The sequence below is a fragment of the Haliaeetus leucocephalus genome, unplaced genomic scaffold (assembly GCF_000737465.1).
Source record: "Haliaeetus leucocephalus isolate CR32 unplaced genomic scaffold, Haliaeetus_leucocephalus-4.0 Scaffold339, whole genome shotgun sequence".
Taxonomy (NCBI): domain Eukaryota; kingdom Metazoa; phylum Chordata; class Aves; order Accipitriformes; family Accipitridae; genus Haliaeetus; species Haliaeetus leucocephalus.
The window spans coordinates 1,567,345-1,584,018 of NW_010972775.1; the positions used below are offsets into that span (position 1 = coordinate 1,567,345).

The 16,674-nt window shown below is 45.2% G+C and overlaps 1 protein-coding gene across 1 annotated transcript in view; it reads right to left on the reverse strand.

Annotated features, from left to right (window-relative positions):
* Positions 1-16,674, reverse strand: part of HCN4 (hyperpolarization activated cyclic nucleotide-gated potassium channel 4) — a 105,210-nt gene that overhangs the window by 18,875 nt on the left and 69,661 nt on the right. Inside the window, exons 4-5 of the mRNA XM_010571590.1 lie at positions 14,514-14,732; positions 867-1,013 (exon numbers count right to left, since the gene is read on the reverse strand). Of these exons, the coding sequence (XP_010569892.1) occupies positions 867-1,013; positions 14,514-14,732 (366 nt within the window). The remainder of the gene's footprint in view (positions 1-866; positions 1,014-14,513; positions 14,733-16,674) is intronic.

Here is a 16,674-nt window from a genome sequence, read left to right on the forward strand (position 1 = left end):
GCTAGAAGGCTCCTCCTTCCTTTGACTCTACATGCTGTTGCAGCTGATGGAGGGGGCACAGAAGAGGCCAGCACACCGTGCAGAGGTTTATATAAACACATGAGATACAGCTTAATATTAGGGAGCACAAGGTGGGAGCTTACTGAGATGCCATACCAGGCAGCGGTACACATTTGCATGGGGAGGGAAGGGGTCTTGCAGAAGTGTGAGGTAATAGCAAGGCACTTTCCAGAGTGCTCTCCTGCAGGGGCTCTTTGGGAAAGGGGATGACATTGCCAGAAGTTGCCATGACCTCAAAAGGTGCCAAGAGGTACCTATTCACATACTGAGTGGCTGGCAGGGCCTGCATATTGCAGCCCCCACTGCCTTTATGTCAGACATCTCTTGTGCCACAGCAATTAACAGACTCAGGCAGAAGTCCTGCAAATGCCAAAGGCCTGGGTTTCTCTCTCCACAGCAGTGACTTCTGCCGTGACCAAGGCAAGGGAATACCAGATGTACACCAATGGCTAGGACAGTCACTTCCTCTGAATGAAACTGTCTCCGACAAAGACATAGCCAAGCTGTGGACCACATTCTTCTTGGCCTTGCTCTCCTAGAAAGTTAGGCACAGCACAGGAACAGGTACAGCCCCAAGCAAAATGGGGCCTTTATGGCTGCTCAGACACATGGATGTGCTGTCTCTGCTGGGCATGACACTAGAGCATGCACACAGCCAGGGCTAATGGGAAAGCCGGACTCCCACCACTCCCATCACCTGATGGTGTCCTCTGCAAAGTAGTAGGACAGGACACTGCACACCAGGAACTCCACAGCTGCCGAAGGCGACAGGAACATGCACTGCCCATTCACTGCCCCCTCCTTACCTCTCGGAGGGGTTCACTCAGCTCTCCCAGGATGCTCTCCTCATCAAACATCTTCCCCTGGTAGCGGTGCTCATAGTAATCATGGATGCGCTGACGCATGTCTGCTGGGAGCTTGTGGAAAGACATATACTGTTCCACTTGTTTGTACTGCGCAGGGGAGAGAGGAAGAGAAGGAGTCACCAGGACATGCGACAAATGGTGCCCACTCATGGACAAGCACATGCTAGACTGTACCCATACCTGCTTTCTTCACGCCAAGCCAGGCCCAGGCAGATAAATCTGGTGCAGGGGAGAGCAACTGTCTGAACACATGGGCAGTTTGTAGACACCTTTGGTATATTCCCCAAATGGCTGCCCCATGTTTTAACCTTTAAACTTATCCTCAGCCAGTTACACTGTGGAGACAACTCCTCATTCCCTGGATGCTGAACAGCCCAGGTGCCTGTTTTCCCCTACACACACAGCAAAAGCTGGGAGCAGAGATGAGTAAGAATTGCTCAGCTGGGAATCTCCTCTCAGCAAATATTGCTGAGCGAAGACCGTCCAAACCCTGTGCAGAATGAGAGCAAGGAAATTACAGAGTGCCCTCAAGAGAAGGTTTTTCCATGGCACATAGCAGAATGGGGCCAGGGTGTATGACCTGGCAGCTTGGCTCTAGACCAGTAAGTGATGTGCAGCACCTTGAGGCCTCAGCCAAGCACAGGAACCCACTGTACCAGGGGCCATACAAAACAGCAGAACACAGTTCTGCCTTGGATGTTCATAGTCACAAACTGAAGGACACACACAGGCAGAAATCGGAGTTACTCAGTTGAAGCTGCAGTACCCGTGGCCTGCTTTTCCTCTCCTCTGTGTTCTTCTTGTCTGCCCTGCTATGACGGCACTTTTGCTTTCCCACCTGGGGCTGCACAGGTCCCTATTTTCTTCACCTTTTGCTTGGTCTCTATTGCCCCATGCACTTGTGCTATCTAACTTGTCCATGTTTTTACCTAATAATTTGCATTTCCATCATGTCACTTAGAGGGGAATACAAGGGCACGCTCTGACTGATGCAGAGCAGTATTTGGGGATGAATGGTGCTTTCTATGAATAAATGACACTTCCTCAAGGGCACAAGACTGTAAATGGGTCCACTTGCCTTGAAGGTGCTGCAGGGACAAGGTGTGTCCATTGCAATTGTCATGTTCCCTCCCACTCGTACACAGCACAGAATATGATCCTGACCGTATACCATACTAAATAATGCTGACAAAAGGACCACGCTTCCCCTTTGCCTTCCATCTTTCCCCTCTTCTCCCCAGTAAATCTGTCCCTGAATGTCCCTTTACTGCAGCTTGTGCTGAAGAGCCTAATTACCGAACTTCTGCTCATTACAGACCTCCCCTGCACACACCAGTGTCACTCTGCTCTCAGTACAGTCTGTGCTGGCACTGCCTTGCATGCTAACAACTTGATCTGCACCAGAGAGGAGAAGGAATTACTCTAAGAAGCCAAGGTGGCAGAGGGGACACTCGGGGTTTCCTGGCATTTCCAGAGCTTTTTGTCTGTAGCTAGCAGCAGAGGAGCTGGCTGTAAATATTCATGATCACTACAGCATGATCAAAGTCAAGCAAGTCACCACCTCCCCACAGGAAGCCAAGCAGAGAATTGGCAATGAATGCTGCACTTTATTATTTGGATTGCTGAAGTTCTGTAGAGACTGGCAGGATGCTATGTCAGGTGGTGCTATGCTGGGTGCTGCACAGAGTCTGCAGCTTGTAAATGAGGGAGATAAAGGGAGCAGAAACCAACATCTCACATGTGGACAACTCACTGGTCTAAGCCCGTTGAGAACTTTACAGGTTATGCTCTTAAATGCTGAAAGTTTAAGGGCTTGGCTCAGATGCCTAAACATAGATGTCTGCTGCGACTGCAGCATTTGAGACATCCATGGGACCTGGCGAATCTGACGTAGGACATGCAGGACACTCATTATGGAAAGGGAAATCATTAGGCACTAGCTTTTGCTGACTCAGGGTTATTAAATTTATCCTAAATCCAGAAACAGTTCTCCTTGTTTTAATCCTGCCTTTTTGTTGAATAAATTATTTGCCAAAAATATCACTTATACTCTCAGTTTTAGCCCAATGTCTTGAATTGGACTATTGACCAGTGTCACAAGATGCCTCTCATCACCTGCTGCCAGCCACCTGCCAGCTACCCCTCTTCTCTCCACCATAAGCACTTGCTATCAATCTTCAACTGACCTTTGCTTCTCGGGAAAAATACCCCCAGCTTCTCAGATTCACAAGCACCGGCTGGATGGGGTGGCTCAGACTCTTTGCTTATTCACTGCTCTACATGGATTTATTGCTTTGTAACAAAGAGCAATAAATTACTGCTCTGCAAAGTCCCTAGGGCTTGTCAGATTCTCCTACAATCACTGTCCCTACATAAGGCTCAGAGTAAAAACAGGACAAATTTACTTCACCAGAAAAAAAGGTTCTGCTTCCGATTAAAAACATGGTTATAAAAGAAAATTGTAAAATAAGAAACCATAATTCTCTGTCATAGTTAAGAAGTATGCATCTTGGCCCTCCTGTCTTTGCTAGTGCCACCTCCTCTCACCCACGCCAGCTGGTGAGTTTTGTGGGCTCTTAACTCTCCCTTGCACACAGATGGAGTCTGCAGAGGTGCTCAGAAATGAAAGCATCAGCCCCTTCTCTCTACATTCGGTAAATTGAAGATTCATGTGGGGTTTTCCCCCTTTCCTTGGAGCTGCTCAACCAGGCTGAAGGCCACCACTCTTGCAGCAACAAGCATCAACAGCGACTAATTGAAAGGCCACTAAAAAACTGCATGAGGGAGGGCCTTTCAAAGTGTAGTGGGAGGTACATCTCTTCTCAGCTCTACGCTCTAAACAAGACCACGCCTGAGGTCACCAGCAACCCTCAGTGATGGAACAAAGCAAAGGGGTAAGGGCGTGTGGTGAACGTCAACAGCAGAGTGCATGGGGATTAAAGTCGTTGCCTGATAACCCTGAATTGACAGGTCTTCCTTTTTTAACTGAGGCCCTGATAGCGTGCAGATCTGGCACTCTCTAAAGCCACTTCATGCCCCCTTGAGTTGGCACCCCTTTGAGTGCCTTTCAGATGTGGCCAGGCCTAACCCAACAGCCCCCTTTTGCCTCCTTTCTCCCTTGTACTTGTCTGTTCAGTCTCCTACTCATCTCCATGTCCCCAGTCTGACCTGTGCTCAGAGGAACACACAGAGATTAGTGGCCTCTCTGAGTTCAGCTAAAAAGACTCATTTAGGAATTATTTAAATCTCTCTGAAGACAATCGAGTCCATTTAAATCCTAACTCATTTTTTTAAAGTCTGTTTTTCCTCAAATAAGCCCTTGAAGGAGGTATTAATATATCAAAAGGAAACCATTTAGCTGAGTATTTTTCCTTCTATAACTGGCCACTTTCCCTAGTTGTCTCACAACTCCCCTCCCCTTCTACCAAAGCTCAGATCACTCACAGTCCAAAGGGAACTAAATATTTTTAACTCCTTCCATGCCCTCAATCCCTGTCATGAATCCTCCTCTCTCTGGCAGTAATAAATCAGTGGCTGAAAAGGCTCGACTATTTCCTTGCCCTACTTTTGAACATAAAACGGATCCTGCATCTTCTCTCTTCTTTTGGTCCATACACATCACTCTTCAGAGCTTCAGAGAAATGCTGATTTCCATTTTTGCACCTCAGTTAATTCAAACATACTTACACACTTTCACAGTATGCCTACCAACATGGGCACACACCCATAACCTACTGTAATGAAGGCACTTGGGATGCTTGTCTACCTCTACCCAAAGATAAATATACATTTCCTATACAGAGCTGTTGTACTGTTTACATCCTTCCAGAAACAGGCTGAAATCTCTGTGGGACATAGCTTAATCTTGGTCACAGTCTCCAGATCTGGACTCCATGAAAGTCAACAGAGATGCACTTGCATAAGAAAAAGGAGAATCAAGCAGAGTAATGCGTTTTCAGTTAAGTGAAAAATTATGATGCTCTTGACAGTATTTCAAATGCTGGTAGTACACATCCTGTGAGACTGGATTAAGATACACATAAGCAGCCACGACATACAATGTTGTAGCTCTATCAGGTAAATCAGTGCTTCACAGGAGTAAAGATCAAGTCATGAGATTCACCAGATGGAGTGTCTTGATGGGACACAGTTGCATCTTTGTTTTATTTAATCTGACCATGATTAGGAATAAAACAGTGCAGCTCTCCAGCATTTAATAATCATCAAAACCAAATAAATACTGAGTTCCTTTTTTTTTTTTTTTGTCTTTTAAAGTCATTTATATTCCCATCCTCAGGATTTGTTCTATGACCAGATCTACATCTTACTCAAAATGATCAAGACACATGTTCTCATGGAGTCAAATGACTCCAGGAGTGAGTGTTTTAAAGGAAGAAAAGGGAACTTCTGTAACATGATAAAATCATGCTGACACTGCTGGTGTAATCTTTGTTGGTTTCCCTTTACAGAGCTCCGTGCTTGTACATATTTAGTGTCAGTCCTTGCTTATATAATATTGCTCTTTCCTCTTGCTGAAATTTTGCTGAGAACTGTTACTGGTGCAGGCTATCACAGTTTATCCAGAGTCTGCCAGCACTTAGGAATGCAGTTGGTTCTACACACATACTCATGCTCGAGAGCACTGCCCTGCTGTTCTCCAACAAGAATATAGACATTCATAAAATTAAATGTGCACAGGGCTGTCTTCTCCGTAGCAACAGGAAGGTGATTGAGAGGGGCTGTATTCAGGCATATGCTGTCCTTTCCATATTCCCCAGCCCCCAGGCAGCAAGAGGATGGGCTTACAGAGGAGGCTGAAGCAGGAGCTGAATTCCTTCACAGAGGGAACCAAAGGAAACTCTAAATGAATTAGTAAGTGGAAAGACAGCTGGGTTGCCTGCATGAGAGGAGTGGTAGTTGTGGGAGGGGATCAGAGTGTGGTACAGGCAAATTGTAGCAGGTTGTATAGGAACCAGTGGTTATTTCAATACCAATTCAACCAAAACAACTCAGACCACATCTAGCACAGCAGCAAACATTATCAGTGTTACTTTTGCTTTCTCATTCATGAGCTAAATGTAAACCCACGTCGATCTACTCTTCAGCTTTGGAAGGTATTTGATAGCTACCTCCATTCTGCAAAAAGCTTTATGTAATGTCCTGGTTCTGAGTTCTTCCAAAGAGTGGGTTAATTTTGTACCACAGCACTAGCTCAAATTTCTACAGGAAGATGACTTTTAAGTGTTGCATGTTAAATGCTGAAAAACATGGAACACTTTTACCCTTACTTCAATGATACCTTCAGAAATTACCTTACCTAGAATCAGGCTCTTTATTTCTTGCTGTGTTACAAAGACCACAGACACTAGCAGAAAATTCGAGGAGCTTTTTTCCCACTTTCTATACAACATTCACTACACTGAGGATGGCTGCAATGGTCAGCTGCTACAGCTGCCTCCCCTTGCTGTTAATCAGTAGCTATTCAGGCAATGATTATGCTTCAGACAATACCATTTCTGAGCTGTGAGATGTCAACAGGCTGTGTAGGGTCAATTATGAGCCTGATGAAACAGTTGTTTACTTCTGCCCATCAGCTGCATTGCTGCAGTAGCCACAGCACAAGCCAGGGAACCCCACTACGGGGGATGGTGCTGTTAGCACATAGCGCTGAGTTTGCATTCACACACCCAGAGGACATGGCCTGGCTCTGCTGCAAGCAATGGAAATGTCTGCTAACTTCAGGGGTCCGAGGAGAGCAGACCCAAGAACTTTGGGATAACTCTCTTTGCCTTAAATGTTGTGGGCAATGCACCATTTGTATGCTCTTACAGGTACTCAGCCTTAAGGTTTAATCCTGTGCATCACGGGAAGGTAGTGCAATGATGAATGTATTATGTACAAACCTGTACATCATGGCTACAGAAACAGCTTGTTTTCCATGACTAGCTCCAGCCTGGGAAAAGCACCTGAAGAGGATGCCTTGCTGGGTTTGAGAGGTCACATCCTAGCATAAGTCAGTAGTCCAGCATTGGGAACTTTTGGACCTGGTCAATGAATCTTCTATTATTCATTAAGCACTGTGAAACTTGTATCACAGGATATTTTGGAGATGTCAGGTCATGTCACAGGATTACATATCTGGAGGTGTTATGGGGAAAAAGAGATCAACATTACTTTTATCAGAAGAGCAAAACGAGAGACATGAGGTAAAATCTTGTCACCAGACAAAAGCCAGAGATAGGGAAAAGGGAACAGTGAGTCTGTGCAATTTGAAATCAGTATTGCTGGGAGCAGCCTTTTGCCAGGAGAGATGGCTCAGCAGGGAGGCTTAGAACTTCGCATTATGATATATTTATTTATTTATTTACAGTTCAAGTGCCAAAATGAATTTCAAAACTGATAATGAAGTTTGAAATCCCACACTGGGATACAAAGAACTGCTGAGGCAAGAGCACTTCCCTTTCCATGACAACACATGCAGTGCGTGCATGCACAAACATACTGCTCAGACCAGGCTGTCATCGACATTGCTCAAGAACAGAGCTATTTGTCCAGCTTCCACTCTCAGAAATAAGATGTCAAAATCCTAGCTATAATCACAGTATCTCTGATACAGCAAACCAAGACAAATCCCTAACATAAACCTGCTGATGGAAGGCAATCTACACAGCAGCTTCGTTTCTCCTTCTGTAAAGATGTGCTACACAGACACTGCAACATCGCTGACTCCTTCCCTCCCTTGTTCATGTGAGCATGGAGAAGGTACTGCATGTACCCCTGCACTTCATCACAGTCATACAGTCCATATAGGCACTGCCACCCCTAAGATGGACACACACACCTGGGCACTGAACTGTCTGCTTTAAGTGCTGACTGATCACCACCTCATAGATATCAAGACATGTTTTACAGCTTCAGAATGGGGCTTCTTTTAGTAACACATGGGTAAACAAGGAATAGTAAGTTCACCAATGAAATATTCTTTTGCAAGAACACAAACTACTCGACCCCAGTTTAGTTAAGGCCATAAAGGGATGGCAATTTGAACTGCAAGATGTTTTTAAAAGAAACCATTAGGTTTTCCTTCAGAAAACATTTCCATTTTATAACCAGCCCAGGATTCTTTCATGAAAAGCATTAAATAACCTTAAAACAATTGACACAAATTTCTGATTTTTTTGGTTTGGCTGAACTGAACGAATCATTATTTATACCACCCCATTATCTATTTCTTACAAACATTCTTCTAAAATCGAGATGGATGTGGTATCTGTAAAAGGACAGCTGCCTTGCAGCGCTGGATGCACAATCCTGAGCCAGCCATTCTCACCAAATCTTGGCTGCTTATTGCCTAAAAGCAGTTAGAGACTGAATCACAGAGTTAAAGAATGATATAAGTTGGAAGGGACCTCTGGGGATCGGTCATGTGGTCCACATCCCCACACAAAGGAGGGCCAGCTTACGTCAGGTTGCAATTTTCTGGCAGCCTCCTTGGACTTACTATCTCATGTGGGTGGGTATGCAGAGCAGGTGGGGATGGAGGACCCTTTGCTATTCCAGCCATTCTTTAATACGTCAGGGGGGAAGCCGGACCCCTCCTGTTAACTTAAGCTGCATCTAACCTTGCTCCTTTCGCTTGCTGACTCTGGACTGCAAACCAGCCAGAAAACCCAGTCCTGATTACAGAAAATACTACCTAGAGGCAGTGCTGAAACACCAAGCCCAGTGCACATCAGAAGCCCTTCCTTCTAGATACAATAACTAAAGCACATCATTTATAAGCCTTGTTATCAACCCCAAATGCTTTGATTGACAGTAACATGGGATATAATAGTTCTCAGGCCATCTCTTAACAGACTGAGATAATACACAACTAGTGCAGTCATAACAGGATAAAGCAAGGCTCTCCAAACTTTTTCCAATTAGGAAATTTGATTAAATTATGCATTTGATTAAATTTTTCAGACACCTTTAATTTCTGGAGTGCTGCACGCTACCTACCCTCTCCTTCACACACATTACCAGAAGAGTAAGAAAGCTTTGCGGCTTTCCTGACATCCAGAACTGAGACGTTAGCTCAGGAGGAGACTTCTACATAACCCCTCTGAACTCCAGGAATCTGGAAATGTCACCTGAGAACCTACAGACATTGGTGACCAATCATCTTGGGAATGTCACTTCAAATCCTGTCCAGACTGGTAATAAACATGAAATTTCCAATCTGACAGCTTTGTGGCAGAGTAGGCATGGGAATAATGACAGTCTTTGCCCAACTCCACACTAACAGAGCAGCTGACACTAGTTATTTTAATGTATCTGTGCTGTGTCGTCCCCAAGGTAGCACTGGCTGAGCCAACCCTGGAGCCACAAGAATTAATACTGCTTTGGTACAGTGCTGTGCTTGAGTTAATTAGCTCTGCTTAAAGGAGGGGTGGAGAGGGGCTAATCAGCAAGGGCATGTTGCCAGGCTAATGTGATTATACTGTATTCAGGACCCCAGCTAGGATCTCTGCACTGAATTCCCTGCACACATTCATTTGGAGGCAGCTCAGAACACCGAACTGCACAGTAGAACAGCCTAAAAACACAGGAGTAGCCATGAAGGGTCAGGCTGAGGGCTCCTCTCACCTGGTGGTGTGTCTCTGACAGTTTCAGGTGCTTTGAGGAAAAGGAGAACGAATGAGAGAGGCACACAGCAATCCAGCTCCTGGCCATACCTTCCTAGCTTTTCTGACAAAAGCAGATTAGGGATACCCACTGCCAGGGGTTGTATCTGCATGTTAGCATTCAACATTTGAAAGATTTTCCTTACACGAATTTGTCTGAATAGTCTGCGGCTAATCAAACTTTGGACCTCCGCAGCACCCTGTAGCTGTTAGAGTTCTACAGTTTAATTACATACCATAAAAAAACCCCAAATCACTCCTTAAACCTGTTGCCTAGTAAGACTCTATACTGCTGGTCTCCAAAAAAGAGCAAGGACTGACTAAGCCCAGAAGACAGATTTTCAGCTCCTGTAGTAGACAGGCACAATGGCAGTGTCTCACTTTCCCTGTAATTAATATTGGTCTAACATCTGCTTTGTCCTCCAACAGAGATGGCACATTCCAGTTGTTATGCTTCAGCATTTACAATTACTAAATTTTCCCCAACTACTCTTTGCTGAATTCAGGCTGATGACAGAAGGGCTGAAGTGTTGATAGTTGGACAGTAAAGTGCTTTTTTGCTTGGATAGCCAGACCATGGGATAAACCTGTGGCAAGAAGGGCTGTGCTGATGATTAAGCAGGGCAGTTTCAGGAACTGAGAGGTGATAGCATTAGTGCTTCTGTAGGGTTTATAGACTGATTCTCTCTTTAGTGTTACCTGCTTGCCCACTTGCAACTGTGCTGCAGCAGGTGCTTCTTCACGATAATGACAAGTGAATATGCAAGTATCTATCCAGTTTCAATATATAGTTTAAGAACAAGAGTCATTGGATAGACTGGCCAGGGAGGAAGAGGAGCAGGGGAATGAATGTGGAGTGCAGAGAGGTTGAAAGAATGCCAGTGTATCAGACAGATCTTGAGGAGAGATGAGGCTCTGGAAGGAGAGATTACGGCTTTACTGGGCTCTGCAATGCTGACAGCAGCAATTCCTACCTCTCATCAGTCATTCTTCCATATGTACCTGAGAAGATAACACACGAGAGTTGAGCCTCTCTGCAGGATGCCCATCACTGCTTGCATCCTGCTGGGATGGGAGAGTGAAGCCCAGAGTCTCTCTCGGCTTTGTTCCAAGGAGCATGGCTGCAGTAAGCAGCACAATCACTGCTCTCAAAAGCCTCAAGGTTACAGAATCTGCTGGGGAGCATGGCGTGTATGTGTGTGATGACTTGACATAAATATTAATCCAGCTGAGCTTTAGGATTAGAGAAAGAAATTAATAGGGGAATCTGCAAAAAGCATGAAAATAACTTGCATATCGGTTTAGTTTATTCATCTCCTGGGCAGGAAACACTCTTCCTCTCTTGTGAGCCACAGTTACTGCAGGTTGCGGGGTAATTTTGCAGTCAATTATGAACTTACATGTTAAGGCTTGAGCTGATCCACAAACAACTGAAAAGGGCCTTGCACCTCTGCTCTTGGTTATGGACTTCCTCCACCAGCACCCTGCACCAGCCCTGGAACTCAGTGGACTCTACAGTAAGCTAATTCAACCCAGTAATCTGGCAGAAAACTAATCTGGAAAAAAGAAATCAGCTCAGTAAAGGTCTGAGAAGCATGAAAGGTGGTGCACAAGAGTGAAACGGTGCAGTTGAGAATAATGGCAGGGAGCACTGGGTGAGAACGGGTATGTGAGGCTTCCCCACTTTGGTCAAAGCTGTCAAATCCATTCAGTTATAATATGTAACTGCACAGCATGACTTTGGGAAATTTTTCTATCAGAATCCTTCAGGATGGACTTGTAGTAATACTCTCTCACATGTAGGAAATAGACACCAATCTTGGGTGCAAAAATATTTTGGAGTTAGACACCAGACTGGGTTAAGAGAGAAGAGTCAGCTCCTGATCATGCCACTGACTCTGTGACCATGGGCAAGTAATTTAGGGCATGACACACTCTGCAATGCAAGATGGGACAGGCAAGTCCCTTCTAACTTTGCCTCTGGGGCCAGAAATAAAACAGTCACTTCAGAGTACCAGATCTAAAGAGCTATTCTGATTCAGAGCTTTTTAAGGGAGGCACAGAGCCAGACGTACATGATGGCTGTGCCACTTCCAGTGCCTAAGCTGGTGTGAGTGCTCTGTGCCACATGGGACTCTTCACTTGTACCCAGAAACCTCGGCACTACACTGTCTTGGAAGGTACAACTTCCCTTTCCAAATTCCCCATGCTTCCTATCACCCCATCGATCTGCTACAGCTTCCCTGCCTTGCAGAAACCAGCATAGCATGAAGTCAGATGCTACAGGAGGAGATTTAGACAGGACTGGAATTGAATGTCCAAATGTTCAATGAATCCAACCCAGAGTGAGACAAGCCTGCTACTGAAGCCAACAGACAGCACATCTTGGCTTTTATTCCTGTTCTCAAAAGCTCTGTTTGTACAAGTGAAGAACAAGTTGGTTTGGCAGAGATCTAGACAATCTGAAACTTTACCACAAATTCACTCCTGAACCTTGTCCTGAAGGTTACACAAAGCAAAGCCTGTCAGTACTGTTACTAGCTATAACCTTCTGTCCTGTCACTACGTTATTTCTGCTATTCCTCTCCCTCCCCACCCTCTCTCCTTTCTTTGGCTACTGCCAGAACAGCTGCTAAAGTCTCTGTAGCCTGAGCCTCTGCTGAGGTGAGAGGCGGAGCCCTGTTTGCAGCCCAAAGGTGTACTCAGCAGAGGTCTCAACTGCTGTCTGCTTCCACCAATCGACCTCCAAACTTGTTGAGATTCTTTGCTTGTAATACGCTTCAACAGACACATTGTCCCATGAGGACTGAACTAAATTGAGTTGCAGGGCTGCAAATCACAAAGCAGCCTCATTTTAATTATGGCTATTCAAGTGCTAAGGAATGCAGAAAGTAAATACATATTTGTTTTTAGGCCATCATTTGTCCCATTTGCAAGAGGAAAATGAACGTACTCAATCCCTGAGGCATTAATCCTAGGAGAATACCTTGGGAAATGAACCTGCTATAAGCACTACACAAGAAATACACCCTTTCTTAAATCCTCTACTCACTGCTTTTGTCGCAAAGCTTTTCTCCTGGATCGATTAACTCTCTCGTTCACATCTCCACATTCTAATAAGGCTTTAGCATTTCACACTTCTTCTGCCACCCCCGCTGCAGTCCTTGCTGGCTTACTGGTGACTTATTTCCCTGAGCACTGACTGGAATCCAACTTCCAGGGTCAAGTTCTGCCCTTGTCTTCAGACCTGGCTTGAGAAAAAAAATCATAGTGCCCAGTCCTGTAGGTGTAAACTTGGCTGCAGCTAGGTTGACCAGGTGGTTGGATTTGCAAATCAGTCCTTGACTTCTATGCTACTTCAAACACATTTGAATATATACTCTGCATACACAGATTTGATCAGCTTGCACTCCTAGTGCTGCAGTGTCCTTCTCTTTGGCACGCTTTACCCTCAATTAGAATTAGTCCAGCCAATCTGTAACACAGTGGTAAAACTCTATACAAAGCCCACTGCTCCAGTTGCATCCCAGTCCTCCACACTTCTCCCAGGCTTTTCCCACTTTTGGCCCTAGCTGTGGTTTGAGATCATCCCTATCCTCAAAGCATGATTCAGCCTCTGGTCGTCTTTGCTTTCACTCTCTGCCCTACTCTCTTTCCAGGGCCCAGCATTGTAATCCTCATGTCTCAAACCTGTTCTTAGGCCATCTAACAAATCCTTTCTCCCACCTCCACCCTGAACCAAAAATTCACCTAACCTGTGCATGCTATCCATAGTTTACCCACTTGAATAACACCTACCCTTTCACCTAATCAAACTGCACCTGGCAGGGTCAGAATAGGGCTAGCAACTAATTCTTCCTCTTCTTAATCTTCAGATCAAATGTATCCATAAGATCCTGACCAGAAGACCTCCTTGCCTATAGCATCCTCAGCCCTACTAATCAAGGACAGTTACTTTTGTTGATGCCTAAAAGTAACCTACAGCCTTTGTGGTGAAGTCCTTTCCTCACCTCTGAGATGCACAGGCCCTTGCTCTTAGTTGCACACAGTCACTCTTCAATTAGCTCTCCTGTTTTGTGGAGGTGCAGGCCTACTGGTTCAACCAGAAGTTGAAGGCAGAAGTTTTGCCTGTCTATGTCCTAAAGGTAAAAGTATCATTGCACCAGCAGCCCCTTTGCTTTAGATAACAAAATGTCATTGTACACATAGCGATATACTGAAGGCACGGAAAGAGGGAATGAATTGATGCAGTTCCATGAGATACCCCTCATCAGCTGAATCACAGTAACTGACCCTGTTTGTCCCTTACCATCTTACGAATTCACAGCATCACCTTAAACCCACCACCACCAGTTACTGCTGCTGCAGTGGTAACCTCATCAGTTGTGACATTTCTGTCTGTGCCCTACATTATGCAATTCAACAACTGTGCAATTAATTTGATAGCTACCTGGGGAACCTGTTCGGAGCTCCTGAGCTTTGATCTGTGCTTTGGGGTTTGTTATGTAGTTTCACTCATGAGCACTGAAGTGAATAATCCAGATACTTTTAAAGAAAGTACTTGCTAAACAAAAGCTGCACATTCTGGAACATTCACTTGGGATTTGAAACAAGATCTCAGAAAGGAAAAAGTGACTTCCAATTTTAGATACCAGTGACATTGATAATGTTGATCTAACAAGACAGTCAGAGACAACAAGAATCACCCACTTGCCCTACTATTATTCATCTGATCTTGCATCTATTTCCTCCTGAGGGTCTGTTTGAGCGAACAGATGGGTATGATTACCAATAAACTGCCATGGTGACAAAGACACCGCTCCTTTGGCCTTTCACATGGGTCACTGACAGCCCTAGCTTCCTCCAGACAGTGCGTAAACCACCCCTGGGTCACATAAGGGTTGCAAAGCCCAGTCCTTACCTTCTCCTGGTACTGACGCCGTGAGGAGTCCAGAGACTGGATTAGGGCTGTGGCATGGCCGATGAACATGGCATAGCAGGTGGCACCGACAATCATGCTCAGCATAGTGAGCCACACATCTGACATGCCAACGGGCGCCTGCTGCCCATACCCAATGCAGAGCATGTGACTCATTGCCTTGAACAGCGCATAGGAATACTGCTTCCCCCAGGAGTCATTCTAAAGAGACAGATAGACAGACAAAGCTTTAGCAGTGGGACAAGACATTCTCTGAGATGTACACATTTCAGAAAAGGATACCTAACATTAGATTCAAAAGTCCATGTTTAAAGCACCTCTATATGTTAAACAAGCAACTTAATTCTTTGATGGCTTGGAAGTGCTGGGCACAGTCAATTTAAAAAAAAAATTCAATCATCTGACATTAACTGACTTTGGCCAGGGTTTTTACAAATTCCATGTACTCTTTCCAGCAAAACTTTCCAGAAAGGAAGCCAGACAGTCTGACACACTGGTAACCTGGGATAAACTTAGATGATGCATTGGGATATTTTCAAAATGACCCACATGTGGGAGAAGGAACTGAAGCAAATGATTATTTCACTGGGAAATGGACTTTAACAGAGAACTGGTAAAAGACAGCCTGAGCAAGGTTGCCAGCAGCAAGATCTTAGAGTGGGCAAAATCACTCCCCAGCAATTTAGGAAATGGTCAGGTTATCTGGTCATTACCTGAAGAGATGGGAAGGGCAGAAAATTAAGATGATAATGTCCAGACGGCAAGTTCTTCTCAGTGTAAAACAGGGCTTTTTTCAAGGAGCTGAGAAAACTACAAATGGTCTCATTTGAGAGATGCAATAAACCACTGTGAGAAGCCAGCTGAAGTCAACGGCTTCTTTTGGACACCCTGTGCTCTCCCACTGCAACTAATACAAGAAGGACCTCAGCAATTACATCATGGGGTAGGGAGGAAAAAAAGCATAAGTTTCATGATAATTCTGATTAGCTTGAGTTCATGGAACAGCTCAAGGTACATTTACTATCCTGTGGGTATTATATGCTAGCACGTCCTTGCCACAAAACCTTGTAAAATAAATGCACTGTCATCACACATTGCTATTACAAGGTATGTGAAAAAATACCTCTGCTACAGTGACATTCATTGCAGCACATAATCTGTATATTCATCAGTCTTCCTTCTGTTCCTAGGAAGGTGTTAACATTATAGCTATAGCTGTGCAGATATATATACCATGGCAGCTTAGAAGGTCATTGTACAGAAGGCCTGTACAAATAGACAAGCAATACTTTTGTGAACTCCCTTCAGAGAGAAGCAGCAGCCTCCGCACCACTGACCAGCAATGCTGGGAGCCCTGGAGTTTACTGGATACCTCCTTGGAGGTGTCTAATCACAGTCAGGCGGATGGCTGATGACCTCTCTGCAAACAGCTCTTTGAGTGTCACTAACATTGATGGAAATTTTTCAGTAAGCTTACAAGTAGTAAACAGAAGCAAAGCGTACTGTTGCTGTTTGTGAGCTGTGGCAAAGAGCTGGAACCTCTGGAGAGTGTTAATGCTTGGTTAGGAGATAAGCACATGGACAAAGACAGGCGATAGTGTTACCCTGGCCATATTCAGTTACATTATGCAAGACAGGCCTGATTCACACTGCAACAAGAAGGGCAAAGCAACAGAAGTGGCAGCAAAGTGGACACAGAAGCAGCAGCACATTCACAGCCCCAGAAGAGACTGCTCCCTGCTGGCGCCAGCCTGTCTGGGCTCACCTTCTGAACAAAGCAAGAACCTGTTCACCTCCTGCACTGGAAAAAACTACCCTTGAGTCAACAGAGAGACAAGAGACAATGTGGCCATTGGTGTCTCTGTTCCTGGCTGTGCAGCTGGCTTGCCAGTGTGTGAGAAGTCGTAGCCCAAAGGGGAGCCTTGCTACAGATGAAGGCAAAGAGCATTAGCACTCTGCTGCCCACACAGGGCAGCAGGAAGGATCCGACCACGGGTACTGCCTGAGTTGTAAGCACCAAAGGAGTGAATCTGCATGCTCCTTTGCCTCAGCCGTGTCTATGCTGTGTCCCCTAGAGTCCTGGCCAAAGAAGGGGGGGGGGGGGGGGGGGGGGGGGTGTTTTTCACCCCCCCGGGGGTTGCGT